The 27,677-nt window shown below is 37.4% G+C and overlaps 1 protein-coding gene across 7 annotated transcripts in view; it reads right to left on the bottom strand.

The window, feature by feature from the left end:
• CCDC178 (coiled-coil domain containing 178) overlaps positions 1–27,677 on the bottom strand; it is a 515,084-nt gene that overhangs the window by 379,281 nt on the left and 108,126 nt on the right. For all 7 annotated transcript variants that reach the window (XM_050768096.1, XM_050768095.1, XM_050768092.1 and 4 more), the window contains one exon: positions 22,731–22,873. In XM_050768096.1, coding sequence (XP_050624053.1) covers positions 22,731–22,873 — 143 coding nt within the window. The remainder of the gene's footprint in view (positions 1–22,730; positions 22,874–27,677) is intronic.

The raw sequence follows: 27,677 nt of genomic DNA, 5'->3' as shown, positions 1-27,677 counted from the left end.
AAAGAAGTATTAAGAGGCAAGTTTATAGCAGTAAATGACTACAGTAAAAACTAGAGAGATTTAAAATAACCTGCTGATGCACTGCAAGGACCTAGAAAAGCAAGAACAAACCAAAATTACAATAAGTAGAAAGAAAGAAAGAAAGATCAAAAGCAGAAATAAATAAAATCGAGACTAAAAAATACAAGAGATTCACAGAACAAAAAGTTAGCTTTTTAAAAGATAAACAAATGGACAAACCATTAGCTAGATTATCAAAGAAAAAAAGGGAAGACCCAAAAACCAAATCACAAATGAAAAAGGAGTTATCACAATGGGCACCACAGAAAATAAAAGTATAATTAGAGATTACTGTAAGCAATTTACATGCCAATAAAATAAAAAACCTAGAGGAAATTGATAAATTCGTAGATACATACAACCTATTAAGATTGAACCAAGAAGAAATAGAAAGCCTAAACACAGCAATAACAATAAGATTGACTCAGTTACAAAAACTCTTCCCCCAAAAAAATCCAGTATCACTGAATTCTATTAGACCTTTAAAGAAGAAATAACTTCAGTTCTTCTAAAACTATTCCAAAAATTTGAAATGAAAGGAACTCTCCCTAACTCATTCCACAAGACCAGTGTAACCTTGATACAAAGCTAGACACAGACACAACAACAAAAAACCACTATAAACCAATATCTCTGATGAACACAGATAGAAACATCTTCGACAAAATGCCAGGAAACTGATTCCAACAATATATCAAAATGATAACACACCATGATCAGGTGGGATTTATCCCAGAAAGTCAAGAATGATTCAACATGTATGAATCAATAAATGTGATACATTTCATCAACGCAATAAAGGACAAATGCCATATGATCATCTCAGTAAAGGCAAGTAAAGTATTTGATAAAATTAAGTATTTCTTCATAATAAAAAATATTCTTAATAAATTAGGTGTAGGAAAAGGTACCTCAACATAATACAGGGGCCATATATGACAAAACCACAGCTAATGTCATACTGAAGAGGGAAAAGCTGAAAGATTTTTATATAAGAACTAGAACAAAACAAGGATGTCCAGTCTCAGCACTTTCATTCAACGTAATACTGGAAGTCCTAGCCAGAGCAATTAGCCAAGAGAAAGAAATACAGGGCAGCGTCTATTTTGGAAAGAAGGAAGTCTAATTGTCTATCTTTGTAGATAACATAATCTTGTATATAGAAAAACCTGAAGACTCTACCAAAAAAACTCTTAGAACTGATAAATGAATTCAATAAGGTTGCAGGATTCAACATCAACACACAAAACTCAGTAGTGTTTCTATACACTAATAAAGATATAACCAAAAAATAAAAAGGCAATCTCATTTACAATACCTACAAAAAAATAAAATAGGAACATATGTAACCAACAAGGTGAAAGACCTCTACAAGAAAAACCACAAAACCCTAATGAAAGAAATTGAAGAGGCTGCAAAAATGGAGATATCCTAGCTCACGGATTGAAAGAATATTGTCAAAATGACCATACTACCAAAAACAACCTCAGTTTAAATGCAATTCTTATCAGAATACCAATGACATTATTCATAGAAATAAAAAAAAAAGTTAAAAATTTTATGGAACCACAAAAACCCCAAATAGCCAAAGCAATTTTGAGCAAAAGAACAAAGCTGGAGGTACCACACTACCTGACTACAAAGCTGTTATATCCAAACAGCATGGTGCTGGCAATAAAAATGGATACACAGACCAACTAAACAACATAGAAAACCCAGATATTAATCTACATATCTACAACCAACTGATTTTTGACAAAGACAGAAAGAACATACTTTGGGGAAATGACAGTCTCTTCAAAAAATGGTTCTGAAAAGCTTGATGTCCATATACAGAATAATAAAAATAGATCCCATCTCTTACCCTCTACACAAATCAAGTCAACATGGATGAAAGACCTAAATGTAAGAACCAAAACTTTAAAACTAGTATAAACACATACACACACACACTCTCTCACACACACACACTCACACACACACAGGAAATGGTTCAACACATTGTCCTGGAAAAAGTTTTATTAATAAGACCTCAAAATTACAGGCAACAAAAGCATAAATAAACAAATGTGATAATATCAAACTAAAAAGCTTCTGCACAGCAAAGGAAACAAGCAACAGTGTGCAAGTACAATGTACACAACGAGAGAAAATATTTGCAATCTATTAATCAAACTGCAGATTAATATCCAGAATATACAAGGACTTCAAACATCTCAATAGGAAAAAAAAAAGTGGGCAAATAACCTGAACAAATATTTCTCAGAAATGCTTGATATCACTAATCATTAGGGAAATGCAAACAACAATGAGGAATCATATCAGCCAAATTAGAATGGATATTATCAAAAGACAAAAAATAACAAATGCTGTTGATATAGGTTGGATAGTTGTCCTCTCTAAATCTCATGCTGAGTAGCAATCCCCAAGTCTAAGGTGGGGCATGATGGGAGCTGTTTCGGTCATGGGGATAGATCTCTCATGAATAGATTGGTGCTGTCCTCATGATAGTGAGTGAGTTCTCACAAGAACTGGTTGTTTAAAACTGTGTGGCACTTCCTCCCTCTCTCTCTCGCTCCCACTCTTGCCATGTGACATGCCTGCTGTCACTTCACTTTCCTCCATGATTGTAACCTTCCTGAGGCCCTCGAAGCTAAGCAAATGTTGCTGCCATGCTTGTATAGCCTGCAGAACTGTGAACCAATTAAGCCTCATTTATTTATAAATTACCCAGTCTTTGGTATTTCATTATAGCAATACAAAAATGGCTTAATACATAAAATTAGTACCGAGGAATAGGACTTTGCTATAAAGATACTTGAAAGTGTGCAAGTGACTTTGAAACTGAGTAATAGGCAGAAATTGGAGGAGTTTAGAGAGCTCAGAAGAAGACAGGAAGATGAGAGAAGGTTTGGAACTTCTAAGATACTGGTCAAATGGCTGTGACCAAAATACTGATAGAAACGTTGACAGTGAAGGCTAGACTGATGAGGTTTCAGATGTAAATGAGGAAGCTATTGGGAACTGGGGTAAAGATTACCCATGTTACACCTGAGCAAAGAGCTTGACTGCATTGTGTTCATGTCCTAGGGATCTGTGGAAGTTTGAACTTAACAGTAATGACTTACAGTATGTGGCAGAAGAAATTTCTAAGCAGCAGAGTGTTCAAGATGTAGCTTAGCTGCTTCTAATGACCTATTATCATATATGGGAGCAAAGGAATGACTTAAAGTTGAAACTTATATTTAAAAGAGTATAAAAGTCTGGAAAGTTTGCAGACTGGCCATGTGGCAGAGAAAAATTCCAAGCAGGCTGCAGAACCACTACTTGCTAGAGAGATTAGTATGACTAAAAGAGAGCAAAGTGCTAATATCCAAGACAGTGGGAAAAAGACTTTCAAGGCATTACAGAGATCTTAGAGGCAGCTCTTCCCATTACAGACCCAGTGGCCTAGGAGGAAAGAATTGTTTCAGGGGCCAGGCCTGGGATGCTGCTTCCCTGCTCAGCTTAGGGACACTGCTCCCTGCATCACAGCTGCTCCAGCTACAATTATGGCTCAAAGGACCCCAGGTATGGTTTTGGCTGCCACTCTGGAGGGCACAAGCCATAAGCCTTGGTGGCTTCCACCATGGTGTTAAGCCTGTGGGTGCACAGAATGCAAGCATGAAGGAAGGTTGGAGGCTTTTAGCTGCATTTCAGAGGATGTAGGAGAAAGCCTGTGGGCCCAGGCAGAAGCCTGATCCAGGGGCAGGGCCCTTACAGACAACCTCTACTAGGAAAATGCCAAAGGAAAATGTGGGGTTGGAGACCCCACAGAGAATCCCCACTGGGGCACAGTACAGTGGAGCTGTGGGAAGACGGTTGCCACCCTTCAGCCCCCAGAATGGTAGCTCCACTGACAACTTGCACCCTGAATCTGGAATCCCACAGTCACTCAACTCCAACTCATGAGAATAGCTGCACCTTGCGAAGCCACAAGAGTGGAACTGTCAAGGTCTTAAAAACCGACCCCTTCCAGCGTGTCCTCGATGTGGGGCATGGAGTAAAAGGAGATTATTTCAGAGCTTTAAGATTTAGTGACTGCCCTGTTAGGTTTCAGAATTTCATGAGGCCTGTTGCCTCTTTCTTTCGACAAATTTCTCTCTTTTGGAATAGTAATGTTTACTCAATGCCTACACTACCATCACATCTTGGCGGTAAATAACTCGCTTTGATTTTATAGGCTCAAAGTTGGAAGGAGATGAGTCTCAGATGAGACTTAACACTTTGGACTTGATGCTGGAATGAGTTAAGACTTTTTTTATTTTGCCATGTGAGAGGGACATGAGATTTGAGGAACCAAGGGTGGAATGATATAGTTTAAATGTCTGTCCCCTCCAAATCTCATGTTGAAATGTAATCCCCAATGTTGGAGATGGGACATGCTGGGAGGTGTTTTGGTCATGGGAGTGGATCCTTCATGAATGGCTTGGTGGTGTCCTCAGGATAGTGAGTGAGTTCTCACAAGATCCGGTTGTTTAAAAGTGTATGACACCTCGTCCCTCTCTCTCTTGCTCCCATTCTTACCATGTGACAGGCCTGTTCCCACGTCTCCCACTTTGCCTTCCACTATGATTGTCAGCTTCCTGAGGCCCTTACCAGAAACAAAGCAGATGTTGCTACCATGTTTGTACAGTGTGAAGAACCATAAATCAACTAAACCTATTTTCTTTATAAATTACTGAGCCTCAGGTGTTTCTTTATTGCAATGCAAAAACCGCCTAACAAAGCTAGTGAGAATGCAAAATAAATAAATAAATAAAAATAAGGAGCTCTTCTACACTACTGGTGGGAACGTAAACTAGTACAACTGCTATGGATAATAGTATGAAAATTCCACAAAAACTACAAATAGAACTACCATATGATCCAGCAATCTCACTACTGGGCATTTATCCAAAGGAAAGGAAATCAGTATTGAAGAAGTCATCTGCACGCCCATGTTTATCACTATACTATGCACAATAGCCAAGATATGGAATCAACCTAGGTGTCCAGGTGAATGAACAAAGAAAATGTGGTATGTATACACAGTGTAATACTATCCATAAAAAAGGAATGAAATCTTGTCATTCACAGCTACATGGATGGAACTGGTGAATATTATGTTAATGAAATAAGACAGTAACAGAAAGTTCAGTGTTGCCTGTCCTCACTCATGTATGGAAGCTAAAATATAGTTGATCTCAAAGAAGTAAAAATTGAAACAGAGGATATTGAAGACTGGGAAGTGTAGGAGAAAGAGGGGACAGAAAGAGATTTTTCAAAGGATACACAATTACAGCTAAGTAGAAGGAATAAGTTCTAGTGTTCTGTACCAATGTAGAATGACTATAGTTAACAATAATACATAGCTTCAAATGGCTAGGAGAAGGATCTGGACTGTTTCCAACACGAGAAACAATAAATGTTTATGATAATAGATATGCCAATTACCCTGATCTAATCACTCTATATATTATGTGTATTAAGACATCGTTACATACCCCATGAGTATATACATATTCTGTATGTCAGTCTCTAAAGTTTAAAAAGAAATAACCTATCAAGCCATGGAAAGACAAGGAGAAAATGTAATGCATTTTACTAAGTGAAAGAAGCCAATCTGAAAAGGCTAAATCCTATATGATGTCAACTATATCACATTCTTAAAAAGTCATAACTGAAGACAATAAAAAGGTCAGGGATAACCAGGAGTTAGGTGGGAGGAAGCAAGGAATAAGTAGAGCAAAAAGGATTTTTTTTTAAGTAGTGCACTGAAAGTATTGAATAATATTATAGTTGTGTACACATCTTTATACATTTTCCAAACCTATAGAACGTACATCATGAGTAAGCTCTATTGTAAACTATGATCTTTGGGTGATAATGATGTGTCAAGGTAGGTTCGCTGTTGTAACAAGTGTACCACTTGGATGTGGGATGTCTGGTATGGGGGGTGGGGAGAAGGGATAAAAAGGAGCTTTCCAAACTTTCCACCCAGTTTTGCTGTGAGCCCAAAACTGCTCTAAAACATAAAGTCTAGTTTAAAAAAAAATACAAAAACAACTATGAAAAAAAATTAAAAGAAGATAGTTCTAATGGTAAATTGTTGTATTAGCCTGCATCTTCTGAGAACCAGACATCAAGAAAGCATTACAAGTTCAAGGATATTTTTAGGGGAAATACTTGTGAGAAAGGAAATTGGGAGGAAGCAGTGGTCAGGGCACACTGAAAGTCTTGAATTTAAGTCTCCCTAGAGTAAATGAGAGAGGCAGGAAAGCTTGAAGCATCCTATGCAGTTCATGGAATATTTGAAGAAGCCACTGGGAATCCTCAAAGTTGGCCGTAGAGGATCCCATTTTTCCCAGAAGCATGCCTGCCTTAGTATACCCGCAACAATCAGTCGTCAGCTAGGATTAGTGCACTGTATTTCCATGGCAAAAAAAAAGCAGTGATGGATTTTGAAGTGTAGCATCAGGAGCCTGCATTGGCTATCCGTTGCTGCATAAAAAGTATAACCAAACTTAGTTGCTAAATTCATTAATATTTATTATCTTACCAGTTCTGTGATCCCCTAGGTTCTCCAGCTCTGGGTCTTCTACCATGACTGGCAAGGACCTGTTTTCTAACATACTACAAATACTTCTGCTCTCACATTGCTGGTTGTTGGCAGCAATTCTCAAGGGTGGTTGGTTCTCATATGTGGGTGGACTGAAGCTTATGTTGTTTCCACACGCTGTAGGCCTCTCCATAGAGCATCTCAATACATGGCAGCTTGACTCATCAGAGCAAGTAATCAAGATGACAAGAAAGAGAATGCTAGCAAGGTAAAAGTCACAAATTTTTGCAACCTAATCATAAAAACGATGTTCTATTACTTTTGCTTTATTCTGTTTATTAGAAGCAACTGAGTATAGTGCACATTCAAGAGGGGATTTTACAAAAGTGTGACTGTTCCCCAGTATAATGCCTACATGACATAGTTGAATTTCGACCCTTCTCTAACTCTGCTTATCTTTAAGAAACAGGATGCCTGGATAAAAAGGTCCCTTTGTAACTGGGCCAGCTGAGACTAGTTAGAACCAAGATGGTCAACTGGACTGAACAACTTCAAAAAGAACTCAAGCTTTATTATAATGTCATTTTCATGCTAAATGACCCTCGCACCAGCACCATAACAACAGCTGGAAGACACCATAAAAGGACAAAAAGGAAGGTAGCACTCAAGTTCAGGGAAGTTCATTTCCCATTTCTAGAAAAGACATAAACCTTCCTCCTTTTGATTTTAATGTTCAACCTCTTCATTAAAGAAACCCTATATTTTGCCCCGCTCATCGCTCACTAGTGGAAAAGTTGATTTGTGAGCCTTGCTCCTCCTTATCAATTCTGTGTTCTGCACTGCTTGATACTCACTTTTGGTTTCATGTATTAGCTTAATGAAACCAAACAAGGAAGGATCCCATTTGTTGAAGGATTAGCTTTCTCTGTCATCAAACTGGTGACCCAGCATCTGAACTAGATAGTCCACTTCCTTATTTGGGAAGCTTTTTTACATGCTTATAGAGCCAGTAACTGGCATATAAGGGTTTACAACCTCATCTGCCAGCAAAGGACAGGCATTAGTCCTGACTCTGGGTGCCAGGGATCAGCTTTGGAAAAGGTAATATATCATTGTTTTGAGGTCATAAGCAGGCAGGCAAAGGGTTATATAGCTGTACTGGAAAGAAAGCTCAGAGTTAAGTATGATGGGGACACTCACCCCAAATCAGGGTTGTGCACAGGGATGCCTGGCACAAGGTCATGGTCCTGCACTCAGTAGAGGTCCCTGCTGGAGTCCTTGAGAGGGTGAAGAAGGGACCAGTAGTTTCATTCTGAGTAGAGACTCCCTTAAGAGTCTTTGCAAAGGTGAGAGAGGAACCTAAGGGCTGACACTCTAGAATGCTGGATCAAGAAATGACCTGCCAGTAAGTCTTTTGTGTATGAGTGTGTATTCTTCTCTGTTTCTATTTACTCCTCTTAGAGATTTTTCTCTTATGTCTGTGAAAACCTCTTTCATGCCAAGTTTCTTGCACCAGAGGAGCTTAAATTTACCCTCTTCCCAGAAATACTGCCTCCCCCTCCTCACCCTCCTTCTTCTCCTCCTTGCTGAAGCCCCACAGACAAAGTCACCTTGGCTTCCCCCTAAGAGGAAGATGACATACAGTCTGGAAAGTTAAGGGATCATTTTTGGGGGATTAGAGGAAATCTGAATTATGAGGTTAAGACACCTAGGGGAGACTGCCTGAGACAAGGAGCCAGGGACACTCAGTTAACCTTCAAGAAGACACCAGGGATCCCTGGGTGCAATGGCCAGTATTGGTTTTCTGCATAGTAAGAAAAATTTAGAGCTAAAATGATTAACCTGCAACTACAGAATTAACTAGAGTCTTCTAAACTTCTCTGTCTTCCTCCTTTCTTCTCTGCCTGCTTTGAATCTGCTGTTAAGTTATTGGTCCTAAGACTTATTCTTTATGATCTAACTGAAATTGAAACATTAAAAATTCATTTGAAATTGAAGAATAAAAGGTAAAAGAGCCTTTTTTAAAAAGAATGAATTACCATAAAGACCTCTTTATCAAATTTGGTCCACAGCCTTCCTTGGATTATCTATCGGGAAAAACAGTTTAGCCATTGGAACGGGTTCCAATTTTGTCCGAAAAATAATTTGAACCCAGCTATCTTTTATAAAATGGTGAGTTTGTGTTGTTATCTCATGGCCAAAAGTCCAAGGTAACAGCTATTGGATCTTTGTGTGTGTGTGTGTGTATGTATATATACATTAGGTTATATATATATATGAGAGGTTATATATATATAACCTAATATATATATTAGGTTATATGTTATATCTAGCATGCTACCAAACGGCTTATAATCATAAATTAAATTCAAATACTCTTCAAATTCATGCGAACTTAGTAATTGATAAGATTTGGCTGTGTCCTCATCCAAATATCATCTTGAATTGTAGCTCCCATAATCCCCACATGTCCTTGGAGGGACCAGGTGGGAGGTAATTTAATCATGGGGGTGGTTTCCTTCATGCTATTCTCATGATAATAAGCTATCATAAGATCTGATGATTTTATAAGGGGCTTCCTCCTTCACTCAGGTCTTATACTTCTCTTTCCTGTCACCATGTGAAGAAAGACATGTTTGCTTCCCCTTCCACTATGATTGTTACGTTTCCTGAGGCCTCCCCAGCTCTGTGGACCTGTGAGTCAATTAAATCTCTTTCCTTTATAAATTACCCAGTCTCAGGCAGTTCTTTATAGCAGCACGAGAATGGGCTAATACAGTAAATTGGTACCAGGAGAGTGGGATGCTGCTATAAGCATACCTGAAAATGTGAAAATGACTTTGCAACTGGCTAACAGGCAGAGAGTGGAACAGTTTGGAGGACTCAGAAGAAGACAGGAAAATATGGGAAAGTTTGGAACTTCTAGAGGCATGTTGAATGGGTTGGACCAAAATGCTGATAGTGATATGGACAATGAAGTCCAGGCTGAGGTGGTCTCAGATGGAAATTAGGAACTTTTTGGGAATTGGAGCAAAAGTTACTCTTGCTATGCAAAGAGACTGATGGCATTTTGGCCCTGCCCTAGAGATCTGTGGAACGTTGAACTTGAGAGAGATGATTTAAGGTATCTGGCAGAAGAAATTTCTAAATGGCAAAACATTCAAGAAGAAGCAAAGCGTCAAAGTTTAGAAAATGTGCAGCCTGATGTGATAGAACAAAAACCCTATTTTCTGGGGAGAAATTCAAGCTGATTGCATACATTTGCATAAGTAACAAGGAGCCAAATGTTAATCACCAAGACGTTTGGGAAAACGTCTCCAGGCCATGTCAGAGACCTTCACAGCAGCCCATCTCATTACAGATCTGGAGGCCTAGGAGGGAGAAATGGTCTTGTAGGTGGTCTTTCCTCCTGTTCTATGCAGACTTGGGATGTGGTGCCCTGCATCCCAGCTGCTTCAGTTCTAGCCATGGCTAGAGGAGCCAATGTAAAGCTCAGAATGTTGCTTCAGAGGGTGCAAGCCCCATGGCTGGGTGGCTTACACATGGTGTTGGGCCTGTGGGTGCATGGAATTGAATAACTGAGGTTTGGGAACCTTTGTCTAGATTTCAGAGGATGTAGGGAAACACCTGGATGTCCAGGCAGAAGTTTGCCGCAGGGGCAGAGCCCTTGTGGAGAACCTCTGCTGGGCAGTGCAGAAGGGGAATGTGGGGTCAGAGTTCCCACAGGGTTGCCACTGGGGCACTGCCTAATGGAGCTGTGAGAGGAGAACCACTGCTCTCCAGACCCCAGAATAATAGATCCATCAACAGCTTGCACTGTGTGCCTGAAAAAGCCACAGACACTCAACACCAGCCCATGAAAGCAGCCAGGATGGAGACTATAACCAGCAAAGCCACAGGGGTGGAGCTTCCCAAGGCCATGGGAGCCCACCTCTTGCAACAGTGTGCCCTGCACATGAGACATGGAGTTAAAGGAGATCTATTTTGGGACTTTAAGGTTTAATGACTGCCCTATTGGATTTCAGACTTGCATGGGGCCTGTAGCCCCCTTTTTTTGGCCAATTACTCCCATTTGGAACAAGTTTATTTACCCAATGCTTGTATCCCCATTATATCTAGGAAGTAATTAACTTGCTTTGGATTTTACAGGTTCATAGGCAGAAGGGACTTGCCTTGTCTCAGATGATACTTTGCACTTAGACTTTTAAGTTAGTACTGGAATGAGTTAAGAATTTGGGGAACTGTTGTAAGGGTATGATTGTGTTTTGAAATGTGAGCACATGAGATTTGGGAGGGGTCAGAGGTAGAATGATATGTTTTGTCTGTGTCCCTACCCAAATATCATCTTGAATTGTAGTTCCCACAATCCCTGCTTGCTGTGAGAGGGACCCAGTGGGAGGTAACTGAATGATGGGGCAGTTCCCCCATGCTATTCTCATGATAGCAAGTAAGCTCTCACAAGATCTAATGGTTTTATAAGGGGCTTCCCCCTTCATTCAGCTCTCATACTTCTTCCTGCCACCATGTGAAGAAGGATGTGTTTGCATCCCTTTCTACTATAATTGTGTTTCCTGAAGCCTCACCAGCCTTGCAGAACTGTGAGTCAAGTAAGCATCTTTTCTTGATAAATTACCCAGTGTCAGGCAGTTCTTTATACTAGCATGAGAATGGACTAATACAGTAAGCTTTTATAAATAAAAATGGTTTTTAAATTATTGATAAAACAAAAATTTTAAAAATATTTCAGTATTTTCAAAATTGTTAGCATACATTTTTATCTTGGCTTAATTATTATTTTACATTTACATCTGCTTGATATTTTAAGATGTCAAGGTTTGGCATAAATGACATAAGGCTATAAACATAGCCAAAAATAAGCTTTGTGTTTTTTGACAAAAAAAAAAATTTAATATTTGCTCATTCCACAGAAATCGCTAAAACTTGTGAGTTAGTGATAAAAATACTCATGTATTTAACCCATGTGTTTAAGATTCTTACTTAGGTGAATATCTGATATTCACAGGCTAAAAAAATGGCCAATAAAAAATAATGACTGGAAATAATGACTACATTTGTCTAATATCCAAGTTTTCAGAAGTACTCCAGATAAACTATTAAAAATTGAAAGAATTAAATACATATAAATAGGATACATGCTTGTAGAAAAACCTTGTGTAATTCAAAATCTTAAAATTATTTTACATTGAATAATAAATGCTTATTAAATGTCTGGGTTATTTCTAATTAAAAAGGAGTTATAACATGAAAAAACATGTTTCTAAAAATTATGAAGTGGTTTCACCTATAAAATGCCAACATCTGAAAAACAGTTCATGACTTCTTTTTTCCTAGGCTTTCACTAAAATTTAAAGTTATTGAGAATAAGAATTCTAATGAATCTATAGTTCTATAAGTTGTGTTCTTATTGAGAAAAAATAACTTTATGTAATTTGGAAATTAAAACTCAATTACAAAACAATATTTTAAAAACTAAGTAGGAAAGAGAGATGTAAAAGTGTGACAGACATAAAGATGTATTTTTGTATACAAAATGTTATAAAAATAATTTTGTATGCAAAAGGATCTTATATGGTAAATTTTTGTCCCAAAACAAAATGATTTTTTTTTTTTGAGATGGAGTCTCACTCTGTCACCAGGCTGGAGTACAGTGGCACCATCTTGGCTCCAGCTCATGGGTTCAAGCAATTCCCCTGCCTCAGCCTTCTGAGTAGCTGGGACTACAGGTGCGCACCATCATACCCGGCTAATTTTTTGTATTTTAATAGAGATGGGGTTTCATCATGTTGGCCAAGATGGTCTCAATTTCCTGACCTCATGATCTGCCCACCTCGGCCTCCCAAAGTGCTGGGATTACAGGTGTGAACCACTGCGCCTGGACAATGATTGGTTATTCTAAAAGAGGTAGTATAGGACAAATCAAAAGGTCCACACATGTAGATGGCCTGTGAATGTCATGATAAAGTTTGTGAAAGAACATTTAAAAGATAAATTGTACATGGAATTAAGTTGGCTATAATTAAAAAGAAATTATTGGCTGGCCACTGTATATCACACCTGTAATCCCAGCACTTTGGGAGGCCAAGGGTAGATTGCTTGAGCCCAGAAGTTTGAGACCAACCTGGGCAGCAAGCTGAAACCCCATCTCTACAAGAAACACAAAAATTAGCCAGGCGTAGTGGCATGTGCCTGTAGTCCCAGCTATTCAAGGGGCTAGGGTGGGAGAATTGCTTGAGCCCAGGAGGTGGAGGTTGCAGTGAGCTGAGATTGCACCACTGAATTCCAGCCTGGGTGACACAGTGAGACCCCCTCTCAAAAAATAATTATCTATAATAGTTTAAGATTGGTCCCCTATGTTAAAACAATATTTTCTTAAGGTATTATTTTATTGTCAATGAAATTACAAGACATTTTTATTTTTAACTCTGTTCAGAATCTTTGACATACAGTTCCCTTATTCCCAATGGCCTCTGCAGGCAACACTTTCCCTGCCTACCAATCACTCTTGGACTCCTCTCAGGGAGTCAACCCAGACAGTAACCCAGAGTGGGGCATATTGCCAGTCTTACTCTATGATGTCCTGGCATGTCTCCAGTAGAAAAAAAGAGGTGGGTACTGTATATGTATGTTCTCTTCACAACTTTAGATCTTTATAACTGAAAGTCTCTTTCTAAAGGACTAAGGAAAGATCCTTAGGGGTTTCAAAACCTCATTTGAAGTATTATAAGATTCATCATCCTAACTGGGCAGATGTTCAGTCCCTTTGGTACATTCTCCTCACTGGAACAGGAAAAACAAAACTAAACAAAAAACAAAAAACAACAACAAAAAACTGTTCTCTAATGGACTTGGGAGGAAGTGGGACTAAGCCCATAAGTACAAGACAAACAATCCTATTTTATGTCTCAGAGCACATTAGACATTAGACATAAACTCTTAAAAGTGAATTTAGAGCTAGACACTCTCATCTCAAGACTAGTAGACCTGGCCAATAAGGTGTTCAACAACTGGGATAGGGAGGAGGAACATAAAAAAGAGAGAAAGGCCACATGGCAAGTCTACCAATGGGCTACTGCTCTCCAGTGCCAGCTGGATAACTTACAGGATACCTATCAATAGAGAACCGCAGCTCCAGTGAGTGTCCCTCAGTATCCTAACCAGGAGAAAGCATTTTGAAGACCTAGGAGACTAGGACCATACAATTGTGCCTTCTTCAATATGCCTTCTTCAATGTGCCTCTTCTTCAGAGAGGGTCACTGGGAAAAGGCCTGTCCCCTCCACATCTGAAGGGAAGGGACAGAGGGCTTGTGCCATCGAGGTGCTTCACACAGGAAGATGGTCAGAGTAGGAAAAAAGATTGACAGGGTCCGGGGACTCCTCAGTTGGCCCTCCAGGTATCCCCCAAGGAGCTACAGCTTTTACTGGATGTAGGGTGCAAGACTGTTGATTTCTTGGTTGACACAGAACCACCTACAACGTTTTGAACACCCCCTGGGGAAGACTTACCCACCAAAATTGCAGGATTATAGGAGTGTGAAGGAAGACAAAAGATAACACCTTTATTAAGCCTCTAAAATATATATTAACTCAACCAAGAGGCACTAAAAGGGATAGTCCTAGTAATTAATGAGCTTAGAAAACAGGGATTCTTGAGGGCCTGCCAAGCTCCATGCAATATTCCTATCATCTCTGTTAAGAAACTAAATGGAAAGTATCAATTTGGACAAGATTTTAAGGCAATTAATGAGGTAACAGAAAACATACACCCAGTGGTAACTAATTCTTATATTCTACCATGTTACTCTGTCCCTGAGTTGGATGTAGAACTCAGTCCTGATTCTAAAAGATGCCTTTTTCTGCCTTCCACTGGGTACAGACTCTCAGTCCCTCTTTGCTTTCAAATATCAGGATCCCCAGACAGGCAGAAAACAGGAGTTAACATGAACTGTGTTAACTCAGGGGTTAAAAAACCTCCTGCACAATATTTGCAGAGACCTTAACAAGAGACCTGGGGTATCTGACACTTTTGAATATGTGGCAGCATGTGACCAAGCATTCCAAAACCCTAAAACACAGCTCATGAGGCCACAGCAGTATCCCTACCCAACAAGCAAACTTTTCTATCTTTATGTTCATGAGAGAGGAGCAATTGCCCTAGGAGTACTAACTCAAAGGTTGGGCTCACTGAGCCAGGTAATGGTCTATTTTTCCAAGCAGCTGGACTCAGTTGCTAAAGGCTGGCCACCTTGCCTTTGATCTGTTGCAGCTATGAAACTCCTTTTAAAAGAAACAGAAAGTTAACCTTTGTGCACCCACTAACCATTTGGGCTTCCCATCCTACCCAGACTGTCATAAAAGAAAGCTGGGTGGAATGGCTGCCACTACACAGGGCTCTCCAGTTACAGATAATGCTTATTGATAATTCCCATATAATGTTGAAGATGTTTAACAGCTTGAATCCGGCCACCCTCCTTCCATCTGAAGATGGCCACTTATCTCACAACCACTTAGGGGTGACAAAGGAAGTGTACTCCAGTGGACCAGACCTTAAAAGTAAACCTATTAAAAATGCAGAAGCCTAATGGTTCACCAATGGGAGTAGCTATACGCAAGAGGAACAGAGGAGGGTGGGTTATCCTATAGTCTGTCTCACAGGTGTAAAAGCTAGTGCTCTTCCACTGGGAGGCTCTTCACCAAAGGCAGAGCTTGTTGCTCTAGCCCATGCCTTAGAGTTGGAGAAAGGGAAGGGGAATACAAGAAGGTGAATACAATGAATACAATAGTTCCAGGTACACCTATTCCATCTTACATGCCCATAGGGCTATTTGGAAGAAAGGGGCATGTTAACCTTTGTTAATAAACAGGTAAAAAATGGTGGTGTTATTTTAAGGTTATTAGAGGCTGTAAGAAAACCAGCCTAGGTAGCAGCAGTTCACTGCCATGGCCACCAAAAGGGAGGGGCTGAGATAATTAAAAGAAATAATAAAGCTGACCTTGCGAAAAAACAGACAAAGGGTCATTTCCAAATGCCACGTTTGCCTTCCTTCCAGGGTCCTACTCCTTTTATCCCAGTTTTATCTCAAAACATGGAATAAAAGCCTCCAAATGTAGTTATATCAAAAGTCCTGACCATCCAGGATGGCTAAGAAACCCTCATAAGCAACTTCTTTTCCCAAAAGCAGTTACATTGCAGGCCATTTTTTAAAAAGCCCATTCTAACACTCTGGTCAGGAAGCCCTTTATAACTGGCTTTGCAAAAGTATGACTGGGAGCTTCACGGAGCTACAACTTCAGGGAGTTCTCAGGGAGCTAATCAAAGAGGTGGTTGAGACTTGCTCCACTTGCTATGTTAATAACCTTAATACCCACCCCACATGGGGGGCCAAAAATGGGCCACTCAGCTGGTCCAATACCAAGGCAGATGCCCAGGGGAAGAAGATTGCCCAACTGATTTCAGAGTTAAGCTCAGAGCCTCAAGACACTATTAATGCGTCCTAGTCCTCACTGGATTAAAAAAAAAAAAGCCTTTGCCACCAAAACTGAAATTACACATGAAGTGGCAAAGGTGCTATTAAAAGAAACTGTGCCTAGATTCAGGCTGCCATGGTCAATCCAAAGTAGTAACAGACTAGCATTCATATCTTTCATTACTAAGGCTACTTCTCAGGGTCTAAAAATTAAATGGTGCCTACATGCCGCCTGGAGCCCACAATCTTCAGGTAAAGTAAAACATACCAACCAGAAAGACCCTCAAAAGGACTTTAGCCAAATTATGCCAGAAAACTCATCTCTCATGGATTTTGTATCATCCCATGTCCTTGTTAAAAATGAGAACAGCTCCACAAAGAAAAATAAAACTGAGGCCTTGTGAGCTAAGACTGGTCCAAGTCAGGTCAGATAACCAGGAGGTCTTCAAAAATATGGAAAAAAATAAGATATGCCACCTAAATTTTAAAAAGTAGTAAAAGCCCTTCAGGCCTATAGAAATTGAAAATTACCTTCACTGTCGGATCTGACCCACCATCCCTTTCAACTGGATACTGGGCTTACCTAAAAACCTGCAGATGGGGGAGACCACAAGATCATTTACAACCTAAATATACGAGCCCATATCTGGTAATGCTCATAAATAACTCTGCCTTAATGTTACCAGGAGTGATGCCTTAGGTTCACCACACCTGAGTAAAAGCAGCCTCAGAACCTAAGGAAAAAATTCCCACTAACCAAGCTAAATCGCTCTCAGATCTAAGATTCCTGCTCAAAAGGATTGACAGGAAAACTTAAAATACATGACACCCTGGAGAATGAGACCTAGGGCATCAAATCCCCAGAGAAGCCAAAATGTTTAATGGTTTCCTGTCCCCATCTCACCTAAGGAATAAAAGGCAATTAGGCTTATTCTGGCTGGTACTGGGATAGCAGGTGGTCTCATAGCCCCTAGGAAAGGTTTGCCTACAGTTGCGGGAAGTCAGGGACCCTGAACAGAGGGACCAGCTGAAGCCATGGCAAAAGAACATAAATTGTGAAGGTTTCATGGACATTTATTAGTTCCCAAAATTAATACTTTTATATTTTCTTATGCCTGTCTTTACTGTAATCTCTGAACATAAATTGTGAAGATTTCATGGACACTTATCACTTCCCCAATGAATATCCTTGGGATTTCCTATGCCTGTCTTTAATCTCTTAATCCCATCATCTTCTTTGTAAGCTGAGGAGGATGAATGTCACCTCAGGACCCTGTGATGATTGTGTCAACTGCTCAAATTGTTTGTAGAGCATGTGTGTTTGAACAATATGAAATCTGGGCATCTTAAAAAAAAGAACAGGATAACAGCGATGTTCAGGGAACAAGAGAGGTAACTTTGAACTGGCTGCTGGTGAGCCGGACGGAACAGAGCTATATTTCTCCTCTTTCAAAAGCAAATAGGAGACATATCACTGAATTCTTTTTCTCGGCAAGGAACATCCCTGAGAAAGAGAATGTGCCCTGAAGGTAGGCTTATAGACGGCCCCTTTTAAGGTGTGCTGTCTTTTATGGTCGAAGCTGAAGGGATGAAATAAGCCCCTGTCTCCTGTAGCACTCCCAGGCTTATTAGGTGGATGAAAATTCCTACCTAATAAATTGTGGTCAGACAGGTTGTCTGTTCTCAAACCCTGTTTCCTGATAAGATGTTATCAATGACAATCCTTGCCTGAAACTTCATTAGCAGTTTTAATTTCCCCTCATCCTGTGGTCCTGTGATCTCGCCCTGCCTCCATTTGCTTTGTGATATTTTATTACCTTGTAAAGTATGTGATCTCTGTGACCCACACCCTATTTGTGCACTCCCTCCCCTTTTGAAAATTGCTAATAAAAACTTACTGGTTTTACGGCTCGGGGAACATCACGGATCCTGCCGACATGTGATGTCTCCCCCGGACACCCAACTTTAAATTTCTCTCCCTTCTGCTCTTTCCCTTTATTTCTCAACCCAGCCGAGACACTTAGGAAATAGAAAAGAACCCATGTTAAACATCGGGAGCAGGTTCTCCTGATAGCCTACCATGAGTTTACCCTCTGCAACCTCACAACAGGTATAGAAATTCTAGCGTGTAAGACTAGTGATGCCCTTACCCTCCTCAAAGTCTCCCTAGACTCACTAGCCAACACTGTGCTTGATAATCGTCTGACTTCTGATTACCTCTTGGCAAAAAAAAAGGTGAGGCACGTGTGGTCACCAGCTCTTTCTGTTGTGCTTGGGTAAGTAATTCAAGATTAACAACAACAACAAAAAGACATTAAAATCATCTACAACCAGGCCAAGTGGTTGCACCAATTTAACCAAAAGGGCACAGACCCTCAAGGAATATGAAAATGATAAAACAGGCCAGCCCTGATTTCACCTGATTTTTACCCTAACTGGGCCCTTTAGCTACCATCCTACTTATCTTGATCTTCAGGCTCTTTCTCTTAAACTGTCTGGTCTCTTTTATGTATAAGCAAATCAAGGCCATACAGTGATATAAAAAGGTAGGCTTATACCCAGGAGATAACCAGACCTATCTAAGACTAGCTAGGGAAAAAATTCACTCCTCTAACAGGCCCCATATTGTCAAAGGTGTTCGAACCAGAGTGACTCCATTTTGACTGAGGGCTAGGAAAATGAGGCTGGGCCTTGATAGGCTGCATTCTCAGAAATTTAGGCATTCCTAGCCTCTAGATGTTTATGGTAAGGGAACAAACTAATAATGTTTACTACACAGACCCAGATTTGGGAGTGTCCAGATCTCCCAATATCTGGCAAACAAAGGCATTCCTAATTTTGTCTTAAAGATAATAATACCGATTCTTGCAAAATATAGTAATTAAGAAAATTAATCCTTTATCACAAACCCTTGTAGCAGAGCACATCTCCCCATATACACAAGCATTGTACTTAGAGTGGACACATTCCTCCTCTTACTTTCAGAAACGTCCTACTCTGTCTATGGAGTATCTGTCCTTTCACCACTTTACCTCTCTTAATAAACTTACTTTTGCTTTACACTGTGGACTTACCCTGAATTCTTTCTTGCACAAGATCCAAGAACCCTCTCTTGGGGTCTGGATTGGGACCCCTTTCCTGTAACAATATTAACATCCAACTTCAGATTGAGGAAGTTGTAGAAGACAGACTTTCACCCCTCAGCACCCTTCAAGAATGAGGAGTGAATATACAGAAAAGGGGGAACTTGTTATCTAGTGTAATGCCTACATGACATAGCTGAATTTCTACCCTGCCTTAACTCTGCTTAAGAAACAGAACACCTGTGATAAAAAACAGTTCCCTTTGTAACCAGACCAGCTGAGACAGGTTTAAACCAAGATAGCCAACCAAAGGACTTCAAAAGGACCTCAGGCCTCATTATAATCTCATTTCCATGCTAAATGACCATTGCCAATCCCCATGACACAACTGGAAGAAGGCATAGGAGGACAAAAATGAAGCAGCACTCTGGTTCCGGGAAGTTGACTACCTATTTCTGGAAAAGACATGAATATTCCCTCCCCTTGCTTTTAATGTCCAACCTCCTCATTAAATAAATCCTATATTTTAATCCCCTCACCCTTCATTAGTGGAGAAGTTGAGTTGTGAGTCATGTTACTACTTCTCAGTTCCATGGTCTGCACTGCTTAATGCTGACTTTTGGTTTTGGGTATTGGTACCGTGACTCCAAACAAAGAAAGATCCCATCTTCTGGGAGAGTGGCTTTGTCAGTAACATGAATATCAGGGAGGAGAAGCTGAAATCATTGGAAGCCATGTCAGATGCTGCTAACAACAGAATCCTTTGGTCAATTGCATTTCTCATAGTTGGTGGTCTCCAAGGTGCAGTCATATGATCTTCACATTAAATTCAGGACAAAAGGAAATGATTTAAATAGACAATAAGCCAGAAGAAATTCTTCAGAAGGCTTGAAAACAGAAAATGTGAGAAAATGATTAAGAAGCATGGAGTACCCAATAAGAAAATCTAATGTATGTTTAATTTGAGCACAAGAAGACACAGAAAATGGGACCAAGGAAATGTTTGAAAAATTTGTGACTCAGAATGCTCAGGATTAATGAAAAATCCAATACATAGAAACAAAAAGACTAACAAATCCCAATGGAATAAATAAAAATTAACACCTAGAATATCTTGAAAAATAAAATTAATTAAAATTCATAACAAAAAGATGTTCTTAAAAACAGGCAAAACAGCCAAAGGAAAAAATATATAGATTAGATGCATAAAACTGAAAGTCAAATGGTCAGCTTCCTTCTTAATGGCAAAAATGAAAATTAATAGATTATGAAATGTTATAACTAATATATGAAGGTCAACTAAGAATCAACAATTCTATGAAAAAAGAAAATGTCTTTCAAACAAAAATTCTGAAAGTTTATCATCAGGAAAACTTTGCTAAAGGTTATGCTAAAGGATCTATTTCAGCCAGAAAGTACTCTTAGATGAAAAGTCTAACATTCATGAAGAAAAAATACAAATAGTTATTTTGTGGGTAAATTTTAAAAATAACCTTGACTACTTAAAACAATAATAATGTACTTATCTGTTATACAATGAAATACTCAGCAACAGTAACAAATATTTAATTCAGAAGAAATGTAATAACTAGAGTAAAATTTTTCTTAGTTCCTTTTATTGTCCAGCAGGATAACAGTATCAGTTGTTTTTTAGAGTCTGACAACATTAAGTTTTCCTGTGGCAATTAATAGGATTTCCTACTAAAAGAATAGAAATAAAATTGTAATACTCAAATTCAAGAAATAATAAAATAATAATCAACATGAAAAAAGGCAATAAAAAAGAAAAAAATACAACAAATGTGGCAAATAGAGTAAGTTATGTGGTGGTTTATATCCAAATATATTAGTGATTCATGAATGCACTTAATGGTCCACCCTTGAAAATATCTTCAAACTGAAAAAAATGTGTCTACATGGTGTTTATAACAGATACATATAAAATATAAAAACTTCAAAGTATTGAGATTAATTGAAAATATTAATCAAAAGAAAGCTAGTACAACTGTATTAATGCCTTGATTGAGTTTAAGCAAAAATATTCCAAGAGTCAAAGAAGGTCAATTCATAATGATAAAAGAGGTTAATTTGTATCCCAGGAGGATATAACAACTTCAAATTTGCATGCACCTGAGAATATAGACTCAAAATATAGGAAGCAAAAACTGATAAAAATAATTATGTACACAAGTGAGCAATTATAGACGCTCCTCAATACTTGACAGAAAAAGTTAAAAAAAAAATTAATAAACGGAGCAATGCTTCTCAAACATCACCTTGGAGTCTTTTAAAAGTGTAGATTCTCATTTAATAAGTCGGTGTTGAGTCTAATTTTCTGAATTTTGAATGAACACCTGGATAATGTCAATGTTGTGGTATAAAGATTAACCTCCATGCTTAGTAAACTTGATCTAATGGAAGAGTAACAATAGTACACTCAACAAGTAAAGAATGAATGTTATTCTCAATGACACAAGGAATACATGCCAAAAAATGCCATCTTAATTAAGACTAAACAATTTTCATGGTTTGAAACTATATACATTTGTCTCTGGAAAAAAAAAAACTATATACAATTCAACTGGAAAGCGATAATAAAAATTAATTAGAACTCAATATATAAATTTTTAAAATACATATTTCTTAATAACCCATGGGTCAAAGAAGAAATCATGATAAAAATTAGAAAATATATCCAATTGATCAAATATAACTAATCAGGTTAGTTATAAAAGAGATCTATTTATCAACTAAATAGATAATATTTAATTACATGTTGAAATATACATTGGATGTGAGGAAATATAAACACCGTAAGAAATGAATGTTATCTAAGTTGTGGAATTTTGTATAAATTGTATTGATTTTGCTTATATGTATATGACTCTAACTCCCGTAGTGACTATAAATTCTTTTATACTAAATCATTGATCAATTTGAATAAATAAAAATACTATATCACACAGAATCATAAAGAAGTTATAGTCAACAAAAGGAACTGAAAGAATATCAGAAAATAAATACATCAGGGACAAATGTAGAAAATAAAAAACCCTCAATAAATAATATACCAAAAATATGTAATCTATATATTTAAATATTTCATTTTATTAGTAATCAAATAAATTCAAGTTGAAATATTACATGCTAAGTATATAATTAATTTATTGATATCTAATTTGTTTTTAATCATATCCCATACTGAATTTTTTTTAATAGTTACTTTTGCACACGTTGTAGGTATATTTATTGTTATAAGATGTCCTCAGGCAATTTGGCAATATATATGAAGAGCTTTAAGATGACACAGAAATATAGTACTTTGGAGATTTATACATACATAATTTTACATATATGAAATATACATCTTTTTATTTATATATAAACTTGGTGATGAGACAGGTATGAATAATTTAAAATTTAATTTTTCTCATAAAATTTTCTGTATAGAAATATATATTACATTTTTACTTAATATTTAATTTCTAAATGCTATAATTAGTGTTTGTGAAAAATTCTTACTTGTAGGCCTCTATGCTTTTTTCATCCTGGTGAATATCTTTATCCATCTCTTCTTTAATTTGCTGAGCCTTCAGTCTGGCATTTTCACAGGCTTCTAAAGCTTCTTCAAGTTCTTCACAAACTTTTCTGTGTAGGTCCATTACCTAGAAATGAAAACATTTTTGCTTATATTTGCACTTAATGGTTAATTAAAAATAATAACTTTAACTTAGTGTAGTATTGATTTAGATTAAAAGTTCTTTAGAAACATGTTCTCCCACATTCAACCTATTGTTTGGTAAGTGTAATTTCAGCCCTGACAGGCATTAACGCTGGGAATGTATAAATGTTACTGAAGAAAATAATTTCAATATCCAAGTTAACATGTCCAAAATGAAATCATTATGTCTTCACTCATAAAAATATAGTTTTATTACTCAAATAATACTTTATTATTTAAAAAGTCAGAAAACAAAGATGAACAATGACAAAGTCACCTGTACTCCTCTCCACTAAGAAAAACCATTATTCTTAGGTTGGTGCAAAAACAATTGTGGTTTTTGCCATTAAAAGTATGCACCAACCTAATATCTTAGTGTAATACTTCAAAATATTCAGTTTTTACTCTTTTTACTGATTAAGAAACATCATACTAATCTCGTGTTTTACTAACAAACATCATACTAATGCTCGTGTCTTCATCTCTTCCTTCTGTCTCTCTCTGTATATCACTGTATCACATTACTTTTACTTAGTATTCCCTTATATCACACATACTCATGATTTAACTCATTGTCAATTATATGAGCATTATGCACAGTTTGACATGCACAACATATGTATGAGGGACACATAACATAAACAGTACTATGATGAACCATGTAAGGAAATTGCACAATCTATAGTTATACTGCATGTTCTTGAATATTTTCTTCAAACGTACTGTTAAAACAGAATTTTCTGAGTCATAAGGTATTAGCAAATATTTTAAGAATGTTGATTAATATTGGTTGCCAAATTACTCTCCAGAATAAGGGGTAACAGTTTGTATTCTCACCAGTGGAACAGAAGAAAGTCCATGTTTGAAAACTCTTTCCAGCATTTTACATTACTTTTTTCTAATAATATTATTTAAATTGACAGGCCAAAAGGTTATTGTGTAAATTTTACCAGAATTTGATGGCTGTTTCTATAACAATTTTGGAATGATTGACATTTTTACTATAATAAGCCTTCCCGTCTTAGAATATATTATGTGTCTAAATTAATTGTCTCTTTATTTTCTTCAATATGATTTCATAATTATAGTCTTAAATGTCTATATCTTTATAAATTTCGTCATCAATATTTAATGACTCTGCTAGTAAAGGAGTTTTCTGTTTATATTTTTAACTATTTATTGAAAGTATGGAAAAACTTTATTCATGCTAGTAAAAGTATGTTGTATTGGATGGTTTAGTTCTGGTGGATACAAACTTATTTTGAAAACAACAGTCTTCTATTTGATGTTTTAATTATAATAATATTAAAATAATTTTATTTCACAATTTTTAAATGTATATCTTTTATTTCATTTTATTGTCCTATTACATAGGAAAAATCCTCAAAATGCTGTTAAATTGTAATAGGGATGTCAGGTTTACCTGATTTGTTCCTATTATTACAGCTTTAGCATTTTAGTGATTAATATGGATGCTTGTGTGAAATAGTTCTTTATTTAAATTAAGGTATTTTTTAAATTTTAATTTTTTATTACAATTGCCAGTTTTTGAATAATGAATACATCTTAAGCATCTTTTGATAAAATTCTATTTTTTAATCATGTTGATACAATAAATTACATACCTAGATTTTCTGCTGTTAAACCATTGGCACATTGTTATTATAAATTTTTTTGGAGTGATATACTTTTCTTATATTGAAGAATTCTTTGGCAAATATTTTATATAATTTTTCAAATATGTATTTATTGGTAACTTATATATGTAATGTTATTTTTGCAGAATTTCCATAAAGTTTTGGTATTGAAATATATCACCCTCATTTAATTAAAACATTTCCCTCCTCTTCTTTGGACTAAATATTTAAAACAATATTGGAATTATTCATCTTTTACAGGTTAGATCATATGCAACTGCAGTATCACCAGCTTTAGGGTTTATTATTAAGTGTAATAATTTGATATTTTATTTTTGAGTTTCCCTTTGATACTAGAATAATATCTACATACAAGATTTTTCTTGTGGTTAAGGTATTTTCGTAGTATAATTTTCTTTTTAGTTTTATGGGATGGTGATCTTACGATGCATCTTTTGAAGTTTATCCTTTCTAAATTTTCTTAAGTTTATTTGTTGAAGTAAAACTTATATAGTATAGAATGGGACAAGTTAAAGTGTACAATTCAGTGGCATTCGGTACATTCAATGTTGTACCAACATGACCCTTTTCTAGTTCCAGAACATGTTCATCATCCCAAAGGGAAACCCTGAACTCATTAAATGGTTACTCCCTAGTCTCCCCTTCCTGTTTTAAAAGATTCTCCTGGTGGGAAGATGCAACGCAGTGAAACTGGGCTAGATGAAAGGCAGAATTCTGTTACTTACAGCTCCAAAGGAGAGATGGCTACCAGGTAGGGCCGTGTTAGGGGTTTCAGCTGGGGACAGGTTAGCAGCAAGCTGGAGCTATAGGGGACAGCTTATGGGTGGCAAGCAGTGGAGGTAGGTAGCTAAATTTCAGAAGATCTCTGTGGAGTGGCTAATTTTAATCATTTCAGTAGACTCTGAAGTACAGTGGGTTTCACTACTTGTTTGGGGCCTCTGTTGAGAATAGGATGGATACATAGTGGCGTGGAATGTGAGGGCCCAGGAAGGGGTTGGAGATGTGGGTTTAATCAGCTTCTCAAGAAAGGGAGGGCCAGCGTTTAGCCACGGCCTCAAAACTGAGTAAGACAACACAACACATTGTGTACTCTAAGAAGTAAAATACGTGCCTTGGCTACTCTGTCATGCCTGGAACTCTGGAGGGGCTGAGTGTCCTTGCAAGCCTTGTTTTATGGCCTTAGCATATCTAGAGACATGTGGGACCTTGATTTATATTTTGGGTATCTATGAGGCAAGGGATTCCCAGAGTTGTTTACTCTAAAGGGGCAACTCTTTACTTCCCACTCTGTATCCTGTTGCTTTGGGGATTTTTTTCAATTCTTTTTTTCTTGTTGTGGGCTTCTAGTTACCATCTTTGTCTGCTAACTTATATTGCATACATTCTCGGTTACAGAAAAAGGGGATTTAGCAGCCCTCTGGCCTAACTTGAAGGCAGCCTTCTCTCTCATTCCAAGGCTTCCAGTCTACCTCCCAGGTATTGGGGTGTGCACTTAAAGAGGTATAGCAGACTCCCTTTGTGAAAACCCAATTAGCCCAAAGTATCAGTCCTTTCACATGTTGTAATGCAGCAGCATTTACTAAAGCCCAAGCGCACTGGCTAGGAGTTTTGAATTTTTTAAGCAACCAGGTAACTTCAGCAGGCCTCTAGCCAGGGCCTTAAAACTAGGTCAAGATTGCATAACAAAAAAATAATAAAAGAGTTTTAAAATGTTATTACGGACACAACATGACAAACAAAATTTGATATTACATTTCCCCCAGCCCTATGCAGTCATTAATCTTTCTGTGTCTATGGATTTACTTATATTGGATCTTTTATATAAATGAATTATGCAATATGTGACCTTTTGTGTCTAGCTTCTTTACTTAGCATAATGCTTTCATGTTTTATTCATGTTATAGCATGTATCAGTACCTCATTTCTTTTTATGGCTTAATAATATTTCGTTCCATTGATATATCACATTTTGTTTATCTCAGTAAATAAACATTGGGCTGTTTCTTTTGGTTACTGTGAATAGTGTTACTAACGAATATTTATGTACAAGTTTTTGCTTTTGCTTTTGTTTCTTTAGTCTCAGCTTTTGTTTCTTTTAGATATATACCTGGGAGTAGAATTGCTGAAGAATATAGTAATTCTGTGCTTAGCTATTTTGGAAATAACCAAAATGTTTTCCATAGCAGCTACACTATTTTTGCATTCCCACCAGCAAATTACAGTGGTTCCAGTATCTCTAGGGTATCCTTGTTACTTTCCATTTTATTTTTAATCCTATCCTAATGGGTATGACTGGTATCTTATTGTGGTTTTGATTTGCATTTTTTAAAGACTAATGATGTTGAACATACATCTTTTCATGAGTTTGCTGCCCATTTGTATGTCTTTCTGAAGATATGTCTATCTGTTCACTAATATGAACAGATATACAACAGATATATGTATGTCTGTTCATGGTAAGTTCTCTGTTTATTTTAAATTTAGTTGTTTGTCTTTCAGTTGTCAAATTATAAGAGTTCTTTATATACTCTGGGAACTACATCAGTTTGAGATCATATAATTTGCAATGTTTTCTTTCATTCCATAGGTTGTCTTTTTACTTTCTTGATAGTATCCTTTGATGCAAGAATGCTTTTAATTTTGACTAAGTCCAATTTTTCCATTTTTTTTCTTTTGTTACTTGCACTTTCGGTGCCATATCTAAGAATCCATTTCCAAATCCAAGGTCATAAAGATTTATCCCTAGGTTTTTGTTTGTTTGTTTGTTTGTTTGACACAGAGTCTCACTCTGTCGCCAGGCTAGTGCGCAGTGGCGCCATCTCAGCTCACTGCAACCTCCACCTCCCAGGTTCAAGCGATTCTCCTGCCTCAGCCTTCTGAGTAACTGGGACTACAGGCCCCTGCCACCATGCCCAGCTAATTTTTGTATTTTTAGTAGAGACGGGGTTTCACCATGTTGGCCAGGATGGTCTCGATCTCTTGACCTCATCATCTGCCCGCCTCAGCCTCTCACAGTGCTGGGATTACAGGCGTGAGCCACTGCGCCTGGCTATCCTAGGTTTTCTTTTAAGAGTTTTATAGTTTAAACTC

Source organism: Macaca thibetana, chromosome 18 (genome assembly GCF_024542745.1).
Source record: "Macaca thibetana thibetana isolate TM-01 chromosome 18, ASM2454274v1, whole genome shotgun sequence".
Classification (NCBI taxonomy): Eukaryota; Metazoa; Chordata; class Mammalia; order Primates; family Cercopithecidae; genus Macaca; species Macaca thibetana.
Note: the sequence above shows the minus strand (reverse complement) of the source record. Positions and strands in the feature narration are given on the sequence as shown.